This window comes from Plasmodium berghei (assembly GCF_900002375.2).
Source record: "Plasmodium berghei ANKA genome assembly, chromosome: 11".
In the NCBI taxonomy this organism is placed as follows: domain Eukaryota; phylum Apicomplexa; class Aconoidasida; order Haemosporida; family Plasmodiidae; genus Plasmodium; species Plasmodium berghei.
The window spans coordinates 1,144,169-1,166,092 of record NC_036169.2 but is presented as its reverse complement, the minus strand read 5'-3'; the positions used below and the strand labels follow the sequence as shown (position 1 = coordinate 1,166,092).

Genomic DNA, 21,924 nt, shown 5'->3' with positions numbered 1-21,924 from the left:
ATCATCATGTAAGGGACAAACAAATATGATTAGGATGGCATATATACTTTTTTAATTTTTTTATATTTGTTTATATTTGTTTACATTTTTTTATATTTGTTTACATTTTTTTACATTTGTTTATATTTTTTTACATTTGTTTATATTTTTTCCCCTTTTTACTAAATTGTTATGTGAAAAAAAGATAAAATCGGTCATTGCCCAAAAACCTAGTTAAATGTTTTATAATAATTGAGATTTTTCGAATTTATGATTTTCTCAAATTTTATGCATCTCATATACATGCTACTCTATTTATAGTGACAAAGTCAATTAAGCGGGTAGATAAATAAAAAAAAAATATATTGCAAGTATATACATATTGTATGTATGGATGCATCTGCCAGATTAGTATAACATATTTTGGCTCCAAAAGAATGAGTTTCCTAAACGTTTAGAGAGTTTGATAAACCCATAAAATTTGAGCACAAGTTTGAGCAATTTTCACGCAAAGGTATACAGTGGTTTGGACAGAGTCATATATTAATTTAAAATAAGTTGACAAATTTTTAATTATTGGAATCAGAATAAAAAAATGGGGAAAAAAAAAAAAGTTGGAAAAGAAAGAATAGATAAATATTATAAGCTTGCCAAATCGGCAGGATATAGAGCTAGATCAGCATTTAAATTAATCCAAATTGCTAGGAAATATAATATATTTAAAAATGCAAATATATTAATAGATTTATGTGCAGCCCCAGGAGGGTGGTTACAAGTAGCTTATAAAAATATGAATAAAAATAGCACAATAATAGGTGTCGATTTAGTACCTATTCGTAAAATTGATAATAATGTAATTACTATAAAAAGTGATATAACTTCAGCTGAATGCATAAAAAAAATTAAAGATATAATAAAATACGAAAAAGCAGATGTTATATTAAATGATGGGGCCCCAAATGTTGGTACAACATATTCATATGATAGTTTTAATCAAAATATTTTAGTACTTAGTAGCATTAAATTGGCTTATAAATTTTTAACAAAAGGAGGTATATTTATTACTAAAGTATTTAGAAATGAAGAATATGTATCTTTGATTTGGGTTTTAGAAAAATTATTTGGAGAAGTTAAACATATAAAACCAAGAAGCAGCAGAGAAATATCGTCTGAAATATATTTAATAGGTCTTAACTTTTTAGGAAATAAAATTGATAAAAAATATTTTGATTTTACATATATATTTAGTAATCAATTTAGAAAAGATGAAAATAAATTATCTAATATTCATTCAAAAAACGAAACAGAAGAAGATTCCGAAAATGATATTAGTGGAAATGATACTGATAATAATACTTCTAAACATAAAACAAAAAAAAAAAAAGGATTAAATACAATTTTAAAAGAAAAAAAGAAAAAAAATAGACAAGGATATGAAGAAGGAGATGATTATAGAACAGCAGATATATCTGATTTTATAAATAGCGACAATTATGTTGATTTATTAATAAAAAGTAATAAATTTATTTTTGATAAAAATTATGAAAAATCGTTAGACTTATTAATAAAAAATACTTATGAAGCTATCTATACAAATAAATCCACTAATAATGAAATTTTTAATCTTTGTAAAGATCTTAAAGTTTTGGGAAAATCAGATCTTTTTAATTTGATAAAATGGAGATATAAAATTAAAAAATCTGTCATGAAAATGTTAACAAGTAATGAAGAAAAAACAAAACAACTCGTAAACAACGATGACGAAAATACAAATCAAACTACTTTTGAAATTAGTAAAGAAGAGAACCCAATAAATGCAGAAACAATTAACACAAAATCGACAGTTTGTGAAGACAATTTAGAGGAATTGAGTAATTCATCAAATGAAGGGTCAGAAAATGAAAGCATAAATGAATTTTCGAAATACATTGAAAAAAAAGAAAAAAAAGAAAAAAAAAAAAAAGAAAAAAAATTAAAAAAAGAGCTTGAAAAAAAAAAAATAAATAAACCTCTTAAAATAGATTATGATGAAAATGATATACATTTTAACAAAGATATGTTAAATTTATTGAACAAACAAAATTTTAAAGATCATCTAAATATACTAAATAATAACAAAAATAATAATAACCTTCATATTAGTGAAGATGATTTTTCAGCTAGCGATGAAGAAAATCGTGAAAATTTTGAAGACCAAAATAATGACAATGACGAATTAGAAAGACTAGAATATTTAGTTGACTTAGATTATAAACAACAAAAAATTAAAGAAAATAAAAAAAAAAATGAAAATAAAGATGAAAAATCAACAAGAAGGAAAAGAGCAATGGATTATAAAAATGAAGAATTGATGAAAATCCAAAAAATTATGGAACTTAAAAATGAAGAATTAATGATGAAAAAAAAATTAAATGAATATCTTAGCGATGATGAAGCTACTGAAAGTAATGCAAGCGACTCATTTGATGAAGACAACATGAAAGGAAATGATAATGTAGAGACAGATCAAGATATTCAAAATAATAAATATGAAGATGTATTAAACCAAAATAAACATATTAAAAAAATAGTTGATAAAATAATAATGATAAGAAAGAATCTTAAAGAGAGGGAACCAGAAGATGAATCACAAACTGGTACAAGTAGATTTTTTGATCAAAAAATATTCTCTAATATATTTAACCAGTTAAATAATGATGAAGAAGGTGAAGATGAAAACAGCGAAAACGATATAAAAGAAATAAATGCAAAAAGCCTCCCAAAAATACCTTTACCTGCAAAATTAGCCAAAAAAGAGAAAAACAAAAAATTAAGGGAAAAATACGGAAACAACGAAACAAAGATAAAAAATGCATCTTTTTCTATAGTAAAAACAGACACAAACAATTCTGAGAATGTTAATGAATATTTTTCAAATTTAATTAAAGATGACGATGAATTAGCATTTATAAAATATGTAGGCGAAAAATTAATTCATAAAAAAAGTAGAATGGATCTAATTGATGATTCTTTTAATAGGCACTCTTATCTTGAAGATGAAAATACATTACCTGATTGGTTTGTCGAAGACGAAAAAAAATATAGAAAACCTGTTATACCAATAGATAAAACTGTACTAGATCAATATAAAAATAAAATTAATAGAATAACAAAAATGCCTATTAAAAAGGTAATTGAAGCTAAAATGAGAAACAAAAAGCGAGAAATTACAAAAATGAAAAAATTAGAGGCAAAAATTGGAAAAATTGAAAAAGATGAAGATGACCCTTTCTTAAAACAAAGAGCTATAGCAAATGTATTGAAAAAGAACAAATCGGGTAAACTAACCAATTTTGAAATAATAAAATATATAGTACATTTGTTGCCCTCAATTCATTTTTTTTTGTGTGTGCACATGTTCATATTTTATTTACCCATATGTGCGTGCTTCTTCAAATTTTCACATTTAAATATATATGTACGTTTTTCACTTTTGTTAATTTTTAGAAAAAAAACGAGAAAAATCATATGTTGTGTGCACTGGAAAAGGATCTAAGATGGCAAAGAAAAACAAAAAGGGCGGAAAAACGATGGTTAAGTTTGTTGATAAGAGACTTAAAAAGGATAAGAAAGCTAAAAAGCGGATCGAAAAAAAGAAAAAAAATATATCAAGAGTTAAATACTCAAAATCAAGACCATTTAAATTTAAAAAAAATTTTTAAAATGCTTTGTTTTTGAATTATTACATTGTGTAAATTTTATATTTTTGTGTATAACCTATTGGATTTATTTTATCATCAATATTTTCATTTATTCTATAGCCAATTTTTCACAAACATAATAAAACTAACTTTTATGTATAGTAATTTTCCTATATCACTTTTTTTTGACAAATATACATTTCTGTTCATAATTTTATTTATAATTTTTTTAAATAAAATTTATATTAACAATTCAAAAGAATAAAATATATTATTTGTTAATGTAAAAAGAGGAAATGCTCTTGTTAAGGTTAAAGAAAATATTGCTTGTTAAGGTTAAAGAAACATATTGGCTATATATTTGTTGTATTTGCAAATATAAAATTATATCAAAAAAGAGAAATATATAACTATGCTTGTTATCCACGTAAATATGATAATATTATATATTTATTTAAGTAAAAAAGATATATACATGATCAAATATTATATGAGAAATGCACATTTATTGAACATACAACATATTTAACATGTAAAATAAATTTATCATAAATAAAAATATAAATAAATGCACATCGAAAAAAAAAAACAAAAAAAAAACAAAAAAAACAAATATAATAATAAAATAAATATAGAAGAAAAAAGAATGAACAAAGCAGACGACTATTTTAATGTTTTATATAAAATGGCGATTAAAAAAAAGTTGGCTAGCATTTTACATTATTTAAACGCTAATTGTTAAATATATACAAATTACATATTCAAAAAAAAAAGAGAATAAAAAGCCTACGCACGTTTATGCATAAATAAAAAAAAAAAAAATTTGAACAAAGAGCGAATTAAAACTTTAGTTATATCTATATATTTATGCTCTCCAAATAGTAACAATATAATACAAGAAAAAGCTAGATTTTTTGATAATGCTATGTTAATAGTATTAAAAAAGCATGTATATACATACAAGTTGTTTTATTTGTTTCCTCTTCACAATATAATTATGTTAATTTTTCAAAAAAAAAATATAAAAGTAGAAAATTGTATCACAGTGATAAACTTCGAATACTCTAGATCAAAATGAATAGTGCTTGTATCATACCCAAAAAAAAGTATTATTTAGAATTTCATAAAAGTCATGTATCAGTTATTAATGTTGAAAGTTATGTAAAATCGACATTAAAAATAACATATTCTGAAGAGTTAAGTTTAACGAAAGAAAAGGAATATATTGATAAAAATGTTATTGATGAATATGAAGAAAATAATAGATTTTGGTTTTTTGGATGTTTAGGGATAATTAAGGCTGATAATATAAATTTTTTAGTAATAGTTTCAGATGCTGAAATAGTATCCTATTTATTTAACCATGCAATTTATAGGATTAAAAAAATATCATTTATCCAACTAAATGATGAAGAAATAAGCAAAAATGAATGTGGAGATTATGAATATGAGATTTGTCGTTTGTGGAATAGTGGGAAATTGACTAGAGTGTGCGAAAACCTTAAGGGAATAAAGTGTAGTAGTAGCTATAACGGTTTTTATAAAAGAAGAAATAACAAGAATGAATTAAATAGAGGTCATTCCTTTAATAATAAATTTGATCAAAATGCTATATTTTTGAACAATCATGTTTCAGGATATAGCAATGAATCTTATATACATAAATTTAAAAATAGTAATTTAAAAAGAGGGATTTTAGATACCTTGAATTATTTTTTCAGTGCTTTTAACAAAGGACCATTTTATTTTTCCTATTACTATAATTTAACAGTATCTTTACAAACAAATTATATAAATGAATCGAAAAAAGGAAATAACATTGATGCAAAAATGAAAAATATGGTTAAGAGTTATATGAATAATGATAAAGGTATTAAGGATGTTTTAGTTTTTGAAAAAGTTCGTTTTGATGAAATAAATCCAGAATATGCATGGAACTGGAAAATCATAGATAGCTTTATAAAAGCCAATGGATATGCTTTTGTTATATTTCCGATACATGGGTATGTCAATTCGATTGCTTTGGAAATTAAAAAAAAAGACGATACAAAATGTGAGGATGATGTAAATAAAATCCACATCTTTTTAATATCCCGAAAAAATAAGAATAGAGGTGGAGTGCGATTTTGGTGTCGAGGGGGGAACGAAAAAGGGGAAGTAGCAAATTTTGTTGAAACAGAACAAATAGTAATTTCTAAAGATATAAAAGAAACAAATATTTTTAGTTATATTATAATAAGAGGATCTATACCAGTTTTATGGTCTCAAGAACCAGCATTAAATTTAAGGCCCAAAATAAACATATGCTTTGATATGAATAAAAATATAAAAACGATAAATTTGCATATGGAAAAATTAAAAAAACGATATGGTAAAATACATATTACAAATTTAATAAATAAAAAATTTAAAGAAAAATATTTAGGGGAACATTTTGAAAGATGTTTAAAAGAATGCAATGTCGATCATAGTTATATTTGGTTTGATTTTAATAGTGAACTTAAAAATTTTAATTTTGAAAAATTTCAAAGTTCGTTAAAATCTATAATTAATGATTTGAAAAATTACTCGTATTTTTTTATTACTATTCCTAATGATAAAAAATATAATTTAGGACATGGAAAATTTTATAAATCATGGTCATCAATTAAAGTTAACAATTTTCAAAATGGAGTATTTCGAGTTAATTGTATTGATTGTTTAGATAGAACAAATGTTTTTCAAAGCTTTTTGTCAAAATGTGTTTTATTTTTACAATTAAAAAATATAAATATAAATATAGCACAAAAAAATAATTTCCCTTTTTATTTTTTTAAAAATCAATATCATGAAATGTTGTATAGAAAAAATTGGATAAATAATGCAAATGCTATAAGTATAATATATAGTGGCTCTGGTGCATTAAAAAATGATATAACTCAAAATGGGAAAAGAACTATATCTGGACTTTTTCAAGATTTATACCATACTATATCAAGATATATTAACAATAATTTTAGAGATGGATATAATAATGATTGTATAAATATAATAACAAATGAAAATATAAATTTTCAAAATTTATTTAATAAAAAAATTAAATATAATAAAATAATGAATGTAATATTTGAATTTATTGTTATTTTTTCAACCTCTATATGTACTAATCCGATACAAAATCTTTTAAGACGATTGTATTTTTTTTCACATAGTGTTACTCATTCCACTATATCACAAAGTATTAATTATATATTTTTTATTTTAAATAAAAATCCACATTTATTTGTATTCCCTTTTAACCAAGTACAATATATTCGTCTTATATCTATAATATCTCAAGTTTCAGGATTGTTTTTTACTTCTTTTTTTGTTTTTTTATTTTTCTGTTTTTATGTTTTCACACAAAGGCGCCGAGTTATTTCATTCCCAAGGTTTGAATCACAATAAAAATAAAACTAACAAATTATATCCAGATGATAATAATAATAATAAATGTACAGAAAAAAATTTTGTTTCTTTACTTGTGTAATATACAGAGAACAACCCAATGCCGCTCTATATGCATATGTATGTATATATTTTTTGATAGCATTTACAAAATCGGGGCATTTTTTGATAACATAAGAAATGCTCCAAATTGTGTTGGACATTTAATTACCGTATTGTGAATATGCTGATTTACGCATATAAATATGCATGTGTATGGATATTCTTATTTTATTTTAATACAATATTACAAGTTTACTTTGCATTTTCTTTACTTGGTGTTTTTTTTCCTATTTTTAGTTCATAGTTTTTAATTGTGGATTTATTTATGAATTACATTTGAAATATTATTATTAAAACAAAACATGTAGATATATGTGCCATTTGTTTAAACATAAAATTTTTACTATTTTTTTAAAACTATATTATATATAAAACATGTTAATATGCATTCCAAACAAATTTTGAAAAAAAAAAAAAAAAAATTGGATATATTTTTCACTATTTTATAAATACACATTAAATAATATTTATAAATATATTCATAGTTTAATAAACAAAAAGAAGATAATGTTTTATGCCATTTCTTATGCTTATATAACATAAAAAATGTCGATAATATTAATAACTATGTAATTTTTTTTTTTCATATATTTTGTATATTCAATTAAATAAAAAATAAGGATGATAAAACTTTGAAACACAAAATAGTGGTATGTTGATTTTTGAAAGCATGCTAAAATCTGAGCAAAAAAAATAAAAAAAAATGTGAATTCTACAAAATATTTATTGAGATATACACAACTATGCTTAGCAAAAATATAAAATGAAAAATGTAAATCATAAATATATTTGGGATGAAAAATATATCAATGAAAATAAAAGTAAGACGAATATGAAAAATAAAAACGTTAAAAATAATGATAAGGATCATAATAATTGTGAATATAATGGTGAAGATAAGCAGGATAGTACAATTAATTGCAAAAGTATCAATAATAGGGGGATGAATAATAAATATAGCAATAACCCATTCTCAAAATATAATCATGATAATATTAAAAATATCAAGGAAAATAATGATATGCTTTTTGAAAATAAATCACACACATATTACACCCCAAAGGGAAAAAATAGCAAATTCAACATCAATTCAAATGTTAATAATCACAAACATGCTAGTTCTATAAATAACCACATTCCTAATATAATGCGTAATAAAAAAAACGAGCCTTTTGAAAAAAGAGAGGTTTTTAAAAAAAGTTCCGAAAAAACAAATATTTACAAAAATCCTTATCATTATAAAACTAATCAGCAATCATATAATAATTGGAAAAAAAATAATGGCAATAGAAATGGGAATGGAAAGGATGCGAATTTGCAGGGGAATAAATACGACGAAATAAATGATCTTTATTTTGATATCCATTCGAAAACAAGTAGTAATTATAAACAAAAGCTTTCTCCAAATTTAAATTTACATACTACAAATGAAGGGGATAATGATACTGTTATTTCAACTAATGAAAATAATATATATCGTGTAACATTAAAAGTATTCGAAAATGATGAGGAAAAAGTTTTACTTTTAAATCATATAAAACGACTGGAATATCAAAATAGTATATTTCTAAAAAATATGCTAAATATGTACTATACCTGTGTAGACTATATTAAAATGCAAGACGAAAAAATAAAAAAAAAAGACCAAATAATTAATTTTAAAAATCAAGTTATAATGAAATTAAAAAAAAAAAAAATGAACTATGATGGAACTACAGATATTAGTAATAACTTCAATGATAACCAAAATGGCCTTATTTAATTTGGCTCCATTTTCTCATAAATTAAGTAAAAAAATATATATAATTTTATTCTACTATTTTTAATATTGACCCATGCATATTTACACACACACTTTTCTTTTTGTATTATATTTGTAACAATTGACAATGTTTATGTAATTCAACTTTTATTATTCATTTATTTATTCATTTACTTTTTTTCCATTACAAGTTTACTACCCATGCGTGTATATACGCAAATATGCTAAATGCATATAAGCATATTAGTTATATGTTTTTACATTATAAAGATATTTATTTTTTTTTATATTTTCTTAAATATACTAATCCAATGGTTTATCCAACAAGTATATGTAAAGGCACATTTATCCATTTTGCTATTTTAACTTTAATTTATTTTTCCAATTTTGTCATTTTTTACATGGGAACACATTATCCTCACCCAAATAACAAAAATGGGTAAATCCGAGTATATTCTGATTTAATTTTTTTTTTAAAACATATTTTATCATAAATAAAATTAAAGTGTTTTTTTAACAACATCAAATGTTATAGACATGCATATATTTTGTTAATATGGATGTAGAAAACAAAAAACAAAATGATAAAAATTATATTAAAAACACTTATAAACATTTTTGTGTGTGTAACAATAAATTAATAAGCCAATCCCTATATATTTGTCAATTTTGTAAAATAAAATGCTTATTAAATTCGAAAAAAAATCATGAAAGAAATTTGGGAAAATCATTATATGCAAATGATATATACAAATTAAAATTTATATCTAATAGTAACCATAAAAATTATTATTTTAATAATAATAAAAATATTTGTTACAAAAACAAATGTACTAATATAAAACATGATAATAATAATGACCAACTTATTAATTTAAAAAAAAATAGACATAATTACCAAATAAATAACAAGCCGAGTATGCCACTGCGTAGTCTTATTCAAAAGACAGAAAACAAATATGTTACAAACACAAATGTCAATAAAAATATTAATTTAAATTATAATACCACTCCTAATAATATCAGAAATAATATATTTCAGCAGCTATTTAAAAATGGATACCTACATAAAACATATAAAATAAAAATAAAAAAATTGCAAAATAATATAGTAAAATGTAATAAAAATAATAACATAAATAGTAATTCATTCAATTTTAATATAAATAAAACTTATAATAATATAAAATGTTTTATTATTTCGCCCAAAATTAGTGACAATCAAAATAATCAGTCAAATAATTTATATAATTATAAAATATATAAAAAAAACAACAAATGTGTGTATTATAATAATTTGAGTTATTCAAACAAAATTTCGAGTAATTATTTTGATAATTATTTAAATTTTAAAAATAGATTAACTAATAAATTCCATAAACGAGTGGAATGTCGAAAAATAAATAACTACAATGATGTTTGCAAAGTAAAAAATTTTGAAAAAAATTGTAATAATATAAAAACCCTCTTTAATGCTAACACAAATTTAAACATAATAAATAAAACAAATATAGTTATAAAAAAAGAAAATAAACATGATAAACCCCTTCAAAAAAAAAAAAAAAAAAAAAATGCATTTTGTTCTCCAGTTTGTTGTAGAAACTATAGTTTAAATTATAATAGTTTTTTTAATATTGAAAAGGATACAAATAGTGAAAATAAGCAATTTGATAAATGCATGAAATATAATAAAGTTAAAGAAAAAGTATGTTATATTGATTTGCTACTTAATGGAGAAAAAGAAGCCCAAAAAATTATTGGGAAAGCTTATAAACATAAAGCCAATATTAAAAAATATATGTATAAAAATATAGACGAAGAAATCGAAAAATTAAAAAAAAAAGAAATTTTAATTTATGAAGAAAATTTAAAAAAAATGGAAAAAGAAATAGACATTTATCAAAATCAAATAGAAAAAAATTTACAAAATTATATTTTAAAAATAAATGATATATATAAAAATATTGATGATATATCAAAATATTTAATAGACAAAATTATTAAAGTTGATTTAACTTTTAATTCAGATTTATTAAAATATTATTTACCTGTTAAAGATATTGAACAATATATATATACTAATTCAGGAAAAATGTAACTTAATTTTATTATCAAAGTGTTAAAAATAATATAATAAACATACATTTTTTTACAGAATATTTTAAGATCTACATTAATTATCAGTGTTGATTTTGCTAATTCTTAGACGAAATAGCAAAAAGTTTTTTTTTTTTTGTATATATGTATGTATTTGAAAATATAGAGAATAAATCATTATATAAAATGTTATTCAAAAACTGAAAAAAAATGGAATTAAGATTATTAAAATAATATGAAAATTAAAAAGAATGAAAATTTCCAATTCCAAAGTATCCACAAAAATGTGTATATACATTCTAAAAGTTTACACACATATATAATATATGTGCATATGTATAGGTATATTTATTTTATTTTCATTACCTACACACTTTTAATAATTCTTTTATCACATAACTTCTTTTTTTATTTAACAAAAAAATATGCACATATATATATAAGGTATAAACACCAGTTTAATCATTTTGGGCATTTTTTTTTGTCCTCTCATTATCAATTATTTCAACCTAAAATGTGAAAACATAAAAATAAAAGGATAAATGTGAAAGGATAAAAATGAAAGGATAAAAATGAAAGGATAAAAATGAAAGGATAAAAATGAAAGGATAAAAATGAAAGGATAAAAATGAAAAAGGATGTGTTCGTATTACCAATGAATTAACTTCCTGCTCGTCAATATATTTTAACTCTCCTTCTGTGAGGAGAGCAAGTTCAACATTTTTACTGCTTAATTCAACGACCTACATAAAAGGAATGCAAAAAAATGTACACATATTTAATATTTTTTTCAATTTTTTTTCAATTTTTTTTTCAATTTTTTACTTCAAATATAGCTTTCAAAGCCAAAAGAAGACATTCATTTTTTTCCATATTTTCTTGATAATTTTTTTCTAAAAATTCCTGAACAACTTTAGCATTTTTTCCTATTGCTTGAGCTTTCCAAGATGCATATATTCCACTAGGCTCAGTTTGATATATACAAATTTCTTTATTATTTTTGAATCCTGTTATTAATGTTGCAATTCCAAAAGGCCGAACCCCCCCCCTATGAGTAAACTTTTGTTGTATTCTGGCAACATATTTTGCTATATAATCAACTGGAGCGGGTTGATCCATATTTAAGTAATATCTTTGACATTCCAAACGAGTCTACATATATACCAAACAATAAGCAGACATATATAAAAAATTTATAATAAATGAAAGGTAATGGATTATAACAGTGCATAATTCAACCTGCATGTTGAGCAATATACTTTATCGTGTTTTTAATTTACCTTATTGACTAAAATTCGTGCATCCGCATTTAAACCTGAGAAAGCTAGACATGTGTGTTCATCAAGTTTAACTAGCTTTTCTGTTGTTCTTGGATTCTGAAGTTTGGGAATATTTTTTTTTTCAACAGCCAAAACAGCGAAATTGGAACTTTTTATAGCCACTGCACAACCCCCTTTTTTTACTGCTTCTAAAGCATGCTCTACTTGTAATAAATGTCCATCCGGACTAAACACTGTTATTGCTCTATCATAACTCATTTTATTATTACTATTATGTTTTATTTACGCACTTGAAATTAATTGACTATCTAACCAGTGGAAAAATTAGTGAACAAATTTAAAAAATGGAAATAAATTTATATATTATTGGAAAATATTATTAATCAATATAACTAAACATAAAACATTTTTCACAAATTATGACGTGTATTTAATTTTGTTATATCATATAAATATGCAACGATGTATATAAAAATGGCTTATTTGTTAAATGTTTATTCTTTCTTTTTCAAAAATATAAAAAAAAAATAATAATGTAATACCAAACTCTTATAGATAGTTGAGAAGCCATAAATAAAACGTAATAATATTGTAGTGATAATACAATAACTTCATATAAAAAATAATCTCATAAAAAATGTTATACTAGTATTTATGAATATACCTTGTTCATATATAGCTATATAAATATATATAACACTATATATATTATCAAGATTCAGGGTAATTAGAGAGGGGAATATAACAAAAATAAAAATAAAACACTGGTTTGTGCTTAATAGTATAAAATGTATATGTACATATATAACTTTTGTGTAAGTATTTATATAAATATATTTTCTATTATTATGTACTATATATAACACAATAAATGTAATTATATTATAAATTTGTTTAATTACAATCATGGAAAAATATCCTATTCTGTTTCTTTTTTTGTGTCAAAAAAATATAAATTTTATAACTAAAATATCTTATATTCTCCTTACACCTTCTTATTAATAATTATTTATTAATATATTTTTTGCAAAATATAGATTAGCATAGCATTTAATTAGAAAAATATTTTGTATACATATAATAGACTATGTTGGCTATGTTTTGCAAAAAAAAGTCATACGTGTATTCAACATTTCTGTGTTATTTATTCATTTTTTAAATTAAAAAAAATGTATATAACAAAAATCTCTAATAAAATTTACAGTACCCCGTTAAATATTTGTACATATGCATAAAAGCACAAAACAAAAATAATGTGTTATGATTAATTACCTATTGTTTAATTCTTAATATTAATACTTTTTTTTAATTATTCCCTCACAAAAATATATATAATATATATGCATGGATTTTTACATATAAATATTTTCAATTTCCTGTGACTATATTTCTTCTTTTTTTTTTATACCAATGTGCCCCTTTAAATTACTATAGTAGCAATACCATTCAAATAAGTTTTACACGAAAAAGCAGGATATATTATATTTATCTTGTATTATTACATTCCGATATATTTTTTTTCTTTTTCTCCCCACACTTATAGTAATTTCTCTATATTATATATATTATGAATTAACACATTAATGCATTTTGAAATAAATATATTAATATATATGCAAATATTTATATAAATATTACCACATAAAGTACCTATTACCTATACTACAATATATCAATTGAAATATTTTAAGGATATCTTAAAGTACGAATTAATATCCTAAATAAACAAAAACATTTTTAATTTATTATATTAACAAATTCGTGCAAAAAAAAAAAAAAAAAAAAAAAAAAATAATAAAATGGCTAGAAGATATGATAGTAGGACGACAACATTTTCTCCAGAAGGAAGATTATATCAAGTAGAATATGCTCTTGAAGCTATAAATAATGCAAGTATAACAATAGGGATAATAACTAATGGTGGGGTAATACTAGGTGCTGATAAAGTGTTTATATCAAAGTTAATAAATAAAGCTAATAATTTTGAAAAAATTTACAAAATTGATGATCATATATTTTGTGGAGTAGCAGGGTTAAATGCTGATGCAAACATATTAATAAATCAATCACGATTATATGCACAAAGATATTTATATAATTACAATGATGTTGAGCCAGTAGCACAATTAGTAGTTCAAATATGTGATATTAAACAAAGTTATACCCAATATGGTGGATTAAGACCATATGGTGTTAGCTTTTTAATTGCTGGGTATGATACAAAAGAGGGATATCAACTTTATCATACAGATCCTAGTGGAAATTATTCTGGATGGTTTGCTACAGCTATCGGTACAAATAATTTGACAGCTAGTTCCATTCTTAAACAGGTAACACAAAATCGATAATTTTTGTGTGCATTTTTAATATATTTGTAAATATTAATACACACATTAAAATAACATGTACGTTCATATAAATTTGTGTATTTTTGTATTTTTTTTTAAGGAATGGAAAAAAGATATGACCCTGCAAGAAGGTTTATTGCTAGCTATAAAAACGCTAGCTAAGAGCACAGATAGTGAAATCCCAAAATGTGAAAAAATTGAATTAGCATATTTGGCAAATCAAGACGGAAAAGTTATCCAAAAGTATTTAACAGAGAAAGAGATAGCAGAATTAATTAAAATATATACACAACAAAATGTTAAAAAATAAAAATTTCGCAATTTTGTTTCCTAAATTTTCCATATACATTGTTTGTACAATTGTTTTTATAATATTTAATGTACATTATTTAAAATATTTTTTTTCGATACCTTTTACCACTGCATAGATATATGCACACATATAAATATGTCTATGTATCTTTATTTTAAAAAAGAAAAATAAAAGTGATAATAATGGAAATATTAACTGACTCACGATATTTAAAATATATGTATATATATATATATATATATATATATATATATTAATGATTTACATATTTTCTGTTCAAATATTAGTTTTTTAAAATATAAAATGTTATATTTACCAAATCGATAGTCTAAATAAGATTAAAAAATAAAAAACAGTAGTTACATGCTCATGTAATTTTATGAATTAAAAAAAAAAAAATAAATAAATAAATAACAGATGGATAAGTAAACTATTAATGTTCTTTATCCTGAATTTCAACTAACTTATGCATTGATTTAAATTAACATATTTTATTCCACGATGCTTTTGATTTACAAAAAATGAAGAAAACAGTATTAAACTAAAATAAAACAAAATATATGCGGGCACGCTTTCATAAATTTGTTGTGAAAAAAATAGCAGTTTCATTTATTATGAAAATATATTCTCTCTATATATGGTCAAATGTGTAAGCTCATTTTATAGCGAAAGACGTATATACACAATTGTTAACATCGAACTATCATTCCACATCCTAAGAAAAAGCCAAAACTAGCAGCGCCTCCAATAACTGAAACAGGAAAAATAAACAAATTTTTATGAACAAAAGATGCATATAAACCAGTTAAACTTCCAAAAATTCCACCAACCATTGTTCCCATTTTTACACCCATTTTTACACTTTCTAAACAAGCTTTAGTTCTATGACTTAAAGTAAAATCAAACATATTTGGTTTATCATCATAAAATGAAGAATCTATAAAATTGTTATTTGTATATTTTGAAAAATCTTGATCATATTGACTATCTGTTGTATCTTGTTTAAATTCAAATTTTGGTGGTGGAGTAAATCCTTTAAATTCAGTTACATTTATTTTTTCATTTTTTAACGATTTAGGTTTTTCTGGTTTTTTAGCCAAATAATTACCAAATGGTGGTGGTGTTACATAACTGTCATATTCTGATTTAACTTGGGTTTCTTCAGTTGTTTCTTTTTTTTTAAACCAATTCATCATTATCTCCTTATTTTCATTTATTTAAGCATTACTATTTGCATTTATGTTTATATAACCTTGTTTGTACGCCGTTTATTATTATTCTTTATTTATTTGGCTAATTGTCGTTTTATTTTATTTTTGTTAATTTTTTGAGTATATTATATTATCTCTACAATTTTCAGTTTTATGTATATATTGCTATTATTATTATTATAAATAAGGCAAAGAAATGCAATTCGATTCTTTTTGTTTTCCTTTTTTGTAAATTAGCTATTATATAGGCACATATAATTCATATCTACTCACAATGCGGGAATTTTTGATCAAAATAATAATCAGGAAAAACATAAACTTTCCTTTTTATTATTTATGGTATTTCATATATTTATTTAACATGTTTTTTAATCCTTCTCAAAAATAGTGTCGTTTTTATTATTCATATATAATATATCTTTCATTTTATGTAAAAAAAAAAATAATAAAATATATAATAATAAAATGCGTTTAATAATATTTAAAAACTAAATGGATATGTGAATATAATTGTGACTTTATTACATTCCATAATTATTAGTATTTTTCAGGGATAATATATCTTTATTTTTATTTTTTTTTTCAATAATACATATTTGAAACCTGCTAAAATTAAGTGCATGGAATTGAGAGACAAAATAATACGTATTGGCATTTCTATATATGTTATATTTTTCTAGTAATAATTTGACAAAATGTGAATGTTTATTTCATCGAATGGTTGGATTTACTATCTATATTTGTATGTGCATATTTAGCATAGGAAAAATATAATATAATAAAGTATAATATAGTAAAATATAATATAATTATATACAACTGCTTTTTTAAGAGAGCCATTAATATTAAAGTTAACTTTTAACTCTCAATTTTATTTAAGCATGTTCCTTTTTATTTTCCTGTGTGCATACTCGCACTATACACAACCTACATTATTAATATACAAAATGCATTAATATAATATTGTATAAAATTTGACTATATATAGTATGAATAAAAACCCTGATATTTGTGTATATGCTTATTTATGGAAAGCTAGCTTATAGACAATATACATAATTGGCTGTTTAGCTATTTTGTTAATATCAAGAAAATAAAAAAGTAAAGCGAATAAGGGAATATAAAGCAGAGTGTGAAAAAACCAAGTATTTATAGCAACACACCAAAAATAATAAGTGTAATTAATTTTTTAAAAATATTATTTTTTTATTAAATTAAAAATATATATATATATATATAGTAATATACCAATAATTCATCTTATAAATTAAATTTCATATTAACAATATAAATAAATGGTTGCACATGTTGGATATTTCCAAAAGGCTAGAAATTATGTTGTATTTATTTATTTCATTAATATGAAAATAGGAGACAATTTTATATCTTGTATCTTTAAAAAATATTATTATATATTATATATTATTTATTTATAATTAAAATTTTAATGTAAAAAGTAGGAATTTAAAACCTTTCCTTTTAACCATGAATTAAAATTATATTTTCTTAATTGGGTTATTAAAAGGAAATAACATGAAATAAGATAAATAAATATTTTATTTTAAATAAAAAAAGTAATTGTATTAATATGCAACTTATGTTAGGGTCACACATATTTTAAATGTATATATGCTTACTATTTTTTTTTGCCAACAAAACTATAATAATTTTACAATATCTTCGGCGTGTTGTTTCATAGTATATTTAAATAATTTTAATATAAAACATTACATAAATAAACAAATTTGTAAAGTATATTTTTACATTTTTTTGCATATACAAAAGAAAAAATTATTATACAAATTTAGTGGTAAAGGAAATTCAACGGTTCGAATAAGGGCAAAGCCGTCAATCAATATGTAAATATATATAATATATTATATACATACATTTATATATATAATATATTTTTAATGCAATAATAAAGCAGAAAACACAATTTATTACACTTTAGAAAATATTTATTCTGTTCATTTTTATTAAATTTATATAATAATATTTTTGCGATTAAATAAGTAACCTCTTTGAAAATATTAATGATTAAATGAAAATTGATATTTGTTTAAATGTTAAAAAAACATTATATATATATGGATTAATGAAAATAAATAAATATATATATAAAAAGTATAGGAAATAAATAATAATATTTGTAAAAATTGTTATACAAATTTAATTCTAAATTTGTGTAATATTAATAATTTCATTTAGTTTATTATATTTTTTAACATTCTCACAAAATTGTTTGTTTATCAATAATTATACAAATATTTAAAAAAACATAATTTTTTTTAATAAAATATTTTAATATATTTTTTAAACATATTAAGATAATAAATATCACATTGGAAAACTAGCAAAATATATATTATCCTTTTCAATATTTATAAATTAATGTCAAAATGAATATATTTCGATTAATAGGTGACCTTTTACATTTAGTAAGTATGTATATACTTATTATGAAACTAAAGAAATCGAAAAACTGTATAGGAATATCATGTCGTATGCAAGAATTGTATTTGATAGTCTTTTTATGTAGGTAAGTATAATGTATTTTTTTCAAGTTTGATAAATATCACAAGCACATATAAATTCCCTTACCCTATGCAACTATATATACATATAATTATACTCTGATTATTATTTTGTATATATAATAGATTCATTATATAGTTGTTATTATTTGTAATTATACATATTTACTTATATTTTTTTAATTTTCTTTATTTCGATAACAGATATATAGACCTATTTTTCGTATTTGTCAGCTTTTATAACACAGTTATGAAAATAACCTTTATACTAACTATTGCGTATACGATATATTTAATACGATTTAAACTCCCGATTTCACAAACTTATAATAGAAAAGTTGACAATTTTAAAAGCGAAAAATATTTGATACCTCCATGCATAGGTATGTCAATTAGAGATTAAAACAAAATATGTATATATATATATATATATATATATATATATATTTTGCCACAAATAATATTGCATTATCAATTTTAAAATTGGAAAGTTCGACCTATAAATAGTTCGTATTATATATATGCACACACATATTTTTATCATTTAATTTTTTATTTCATTTCTTCTTTTTCAGTTTTGAGTCTATTAACATGCAAAACATATAACCTTTACAATATTCTATGGTCTTTTTCAATTTGGCTAGAAAGTGTTGCAATATTACCACAATTAGTATTGTTAGAAAAACAAAGAGAAGTTGAAAATATAACATCTCATTATGTTATTACAATGGGTATGTATCGTGCATTTTATATTTTTAATTGGATATATAGATACTTTTTCGATCCAAAACCATACATAAACATCGTAGGGTGGTTAGGAGGATTAATACAAACATTATTATACATTGATTTCTTTTATTATTTTGCACTTGCCAAATGGTATGGAAAAAAATTGGTATTACCATTTAATGGAGAAGTTTGATTTTATTCATAATTTAAAATTTTTTAAAAAATTTTATACCATTATAAGGTTGTTATATATAAAAGTTGCAAGAAGGATATAATTATAATTGCCCGATTAAATGAAAAAAAAAAAAAAAATCATAAATATCGAAATGATAATTATTACAGAAAAGCATATTTTTAAATGGTTTTATGTTTTATTTAATCTACAAAATAGCATGATAATTTTAACAAAAAATTTGAAAATATATATATTTGATTATACTTTTGCGTATAAAATTTTTGCATATGCAAAAATAAATACAAGAAAAATTAATTTGACTCATTTAGGAGTACTCTTAAAATTCCTTTGTGTATATTTATCCAAATATAATATATATATATATATAATTTTCTTTATATTATATACATTTTTTAATGATATATTACACTTTTTTATTTTCCATACAAAAAATTATTTTATAACTATATGGTTACTGCTGCACATGATATTTTTTTTTAGTTTATTTTATATGAATATATATTATATATATTCATCTTTTTTTTTATAATTTAAAAGAATCCATATATATATGCATACTTATTATGTATACATTGTTTTTTTCCTAATTATATATACAACTTAATTTTAGGTACATTGTACTTGTGTTTTTAAAATAATTAAAAAAATTATTATTACAATATTTATGCAAAGCTAGCATATCTCATTATATAAAATTCCATATCCACATAACTATTTATACATATATATGCAATATATTCTGTATTTGCAAACATACTTTGGCATTTCCCTTTCCATTATGCTTTTAAATTTTAGTGTGCAAATAAATAATTGTCTATATGTGCATATGGGTATAAATATATGTAAACAATTTAAATATTGCATTATTGGGTAATGGTATAAAATATGTATACTCTTTTGATATTTATAATAAAGAATTATTTTAATAGCAATTTTTACATACTTTTACCCTATATGCTATTATTTCGATGGGTTTAAAGGATTAATTTTTTGAAGCTTAATATGTTTGCTACAGCCAAATTTATGAATATTATATAAACATAAAAAAAAAAAATTTTAATTTAAAAAAAAAAAAAATAAGGAATAAAATAAAAGCACGATTGGGCTTCTAAATAGTCGTGAAATTCAAATCGGATACTGTTTTATTTCGCAAGAGAGACTTGGTAAATCGTGTTTTACATACAGAACATGAAATTCTTTCCTTGTTTGTTTGAGCGTCCTTTTCAGAGCAATAAATAGCCAAACAACATGAACATATATAAGCTATATCAATTTGTTTATTATGGCATGTACACACAGCTATATTAGTATCCTCATTTAAATATGTATTTGAAAAATATTTTCTGGAATGAGTCGAAGGTAAAAACCAGAACATTATAGTTTGAGTTAGTATATCTTCAACATTATCGGCACAATTGATACTTAAAAAAATACTATTATCTATATACAATCCATTAGTGATATTACAAATTTGTTCTAATATTTGAGTTTTATGATTAAGAGAAAATACATCAATTATTATGTTATTTCGCTTAGCATTATATGCTATATTCATTAGCTGTGTATACTGATTTGTATAAAAATGGCTTTTTGATATATCAAGTAGAAATATTCTAGAATTAATATTTTCATATAAATTACATATTCTATTATTATAGCACAAAGCAATTGCTAAAGCTGATGATAATGTACTTTCGACCATTTCATAGGTCTTGCTATTATTATTATTATCCTTGATAAAATTTATTAACTTTTCATATGCATTAGTGCAATAATCATTTTCTGTTAAATTATTTTTTGTATAAGATATATAATTTTCATATATTATTTTGGAATTACCTGAACAGGTAGCTATTATACATATTCTTTCTGAACTGCTCATAAAACAATAAAATCGTGCAAATTGAAAAACGGATTTTAAAAATTGAGACAATTTTACGGTTTTTATATTATTCTTATCAAATTTTATTTTTAATCCTTGGCTCCATATTAAAAAATTTACATCAATTACTAAAATTAAGTGGCTCATAGCCAGTTTTTTATCCTTCACGCTTTCCCCATTTGTCCCATCAACTTCTTCATTCTTGTGCATTATTTATTCGTTGTTAAAAAAAGGAATATATTTTTTTTTTCAGTCTATAAATCTATTAAATTAATATCTAAAAATTGTATTGCATATAACTAGTGAAAATTATTATGGGCCTATAGCTGATATGTTTTTCCCCAAATAATATATATAATTATTCCAACCTATTTGTGCATAT

At 21.9% G+C, this 21,924-nt stretch overlaps 9 protein-coding genes across 9 annotated transcripts; 6 read left to right on the top strand and 3 right to left on the bottom strand.

The window, feature by feature from the left end:
• Window positions 1-574: 574 nt before the first annotated feature.
• Window positions 575-3,680, top strand: PBANKA_1130900 (large subunit rRNA methyltransferase, putative; the record flags this gene model as incomplete). The annotated part of the gene is made up of 2 exons (XM_034565861.1): window positions 575-3,296; window positions 3,466-3,680. The coding sequence occupies 2 exons, from the start codon at window positions 575-577 to the stop codon at window positions 3,678-3,680; spliced, it is 2,937 nt and encodes a 978-aa protein (XP_034422516.1).
• Window positions 3,681-4,733: 1,053 nt separating this feature from the next.
• Window positions 4,734-7,085, top strand: PBANKA_1130800 (phosphoinositide phosphatase SAC1, putative; the record flags this gene model as incomplete). Its single annotated transcript, XM_034565860.1, has 1 exon — window positions 4,734-7,085. The coding sequence occupies one exon, from the start codon at window positions 4,734-4,736 to the stop codon at window positions 7,083-7,085; it is 2,352 nt and encodes a 783-aa protein (XP_034422515.1).
• Window positions 7,086-7,950: 865 nt separating this feature from the next.
• Window positions 7,951-8,949, top strand: PBANKA_1130700 (conserved Plasmodium protein, unknown function; the record flags this gene model as incomplete). The annotated part of the gene is made up of 1 exon (XM_034565859.1): window positions 7,951-8,949. The coding sequence occupies one exon, from the start codon at window positions 7,951-7,953 to the stop codon at window positions 8,947-8,949; it is 999 nt and encodes a 332-aa protein (XP_034422514.1).
• Window positions 8,950-9,505: 556 nt separating this feature from the next.
• PBANKA_1130600 (conserved Plasmodium protein, unknown function) lies at window positions 9,506-11,047 on the top strand (the record flags this gene model as incomplete). Its single annotated transcript, XM_034565858.1, has 1 exon — window positions 9,506-11,047. The coding sequence occupies one exon, from the start codon at window positions 9,506-9,508 to the stop codon at window positions 11,045-11,047; it is 1,542 nt and encodes a 513-aa protein (XP_034422513.1).
• A 457-nt stretch (window positions 11,048-11,504) lies between these two features.
• Window positions 11,505-12,584, bottom strand: PBANKA_1130500 (proteasome subunit alpha type-7, putative; the record flags this gene model as incomplete). Its single annotated transcript, XM_034565857.1, has 4 exons — window positions 11,505-11,555; window positions 11,700-11,789; window positions 11,872-12,198; window positions 12,327-12,584. 4 exons carry the CDS (start codon window positions 12,582-12,584, stop codon window positions 11,505-11,507), a joined length of 726 nt encoding a protein of 241 aa, XP_034422512.1.
• Window positions 12,585-14,125: 1,541 nt separating this feature from the next.
• On the top strand, window positions 14,126-14,984 carry PBANKA_1130400 (proteasome subunit alpha type-4, putative; the record flags this gene model as incomplete). The annotated part of the gene is made up of 2 exons (XM_034565856.1): window positions 14,126-14,656; window positions 14,775-14,984. The coding sequence occupies 2 exons, from the start codon at window positions 14,126-14,128 to the stop codon at window positions 14,982-14,984; spliced, it is 741 nt and encodes a 246-aa protein (XP_034422511.1).
• Window positions 14,985-15,676: 692 nt separating this feature from the next.
• Window positions 15,677-16,183, bottom strand: PBANKA_1130300 (reactive oxygen species modulator 1, putative; the record flags this gene model as incomplete). Its single annotated transcript, XM_034565855.1, has 1 exon — window positions 15,677-16,183. One exon carries the CDS (start codon window positions 16,181-16,183, stop codon window positions 15,677-15,679), a length of 507 nt encoding a protein of 168 aa, XP_034422510.1.
• A 2,417-nt stretch (window positions 16,184-18,600) lies between these two features.
• Window positions 18,601-19,657, top strand: PBANKA_1130200 (ER lumen protein retaining receptor, putative; the record flags this gene model as incomplete). The annotated part of the gene is made up of 3 exons (XM_034565854.1): window positions 18,601-18,740; window positions 18,940-19,118; window positions 19,311-19,657. The coding sequence occupies 3 exons, from the start codon at window positions 18,601-18,603 to the stop codon at window positions 19,655-19,657; spliced, it is 666 nt and encodes a 221-aa protein (XP_034422509.1).
• Window positions 19,658-20,768: 1,111 nt separating this feature from the next.
• On the bottom strand, window positions 20,769-21,752 carry PBANKA_1130100 (RNA polymerase II transcription factor B subunit 4, putative; the record flags this gene model as incomplete). Its single annotated transcript, XM_034565853.1, has 1 exon — window positions 20,769-21,752. One exon carries the CDS (start codon window positions 21,750-21,752, stop codon window positions 20,769-20,771), a length of 984 nt encoding a protein of 327 aa, XP_034422508.1.
• Between the last annotated feature and the right edge of the window lie 172 nt (window positions 21,753-21,924).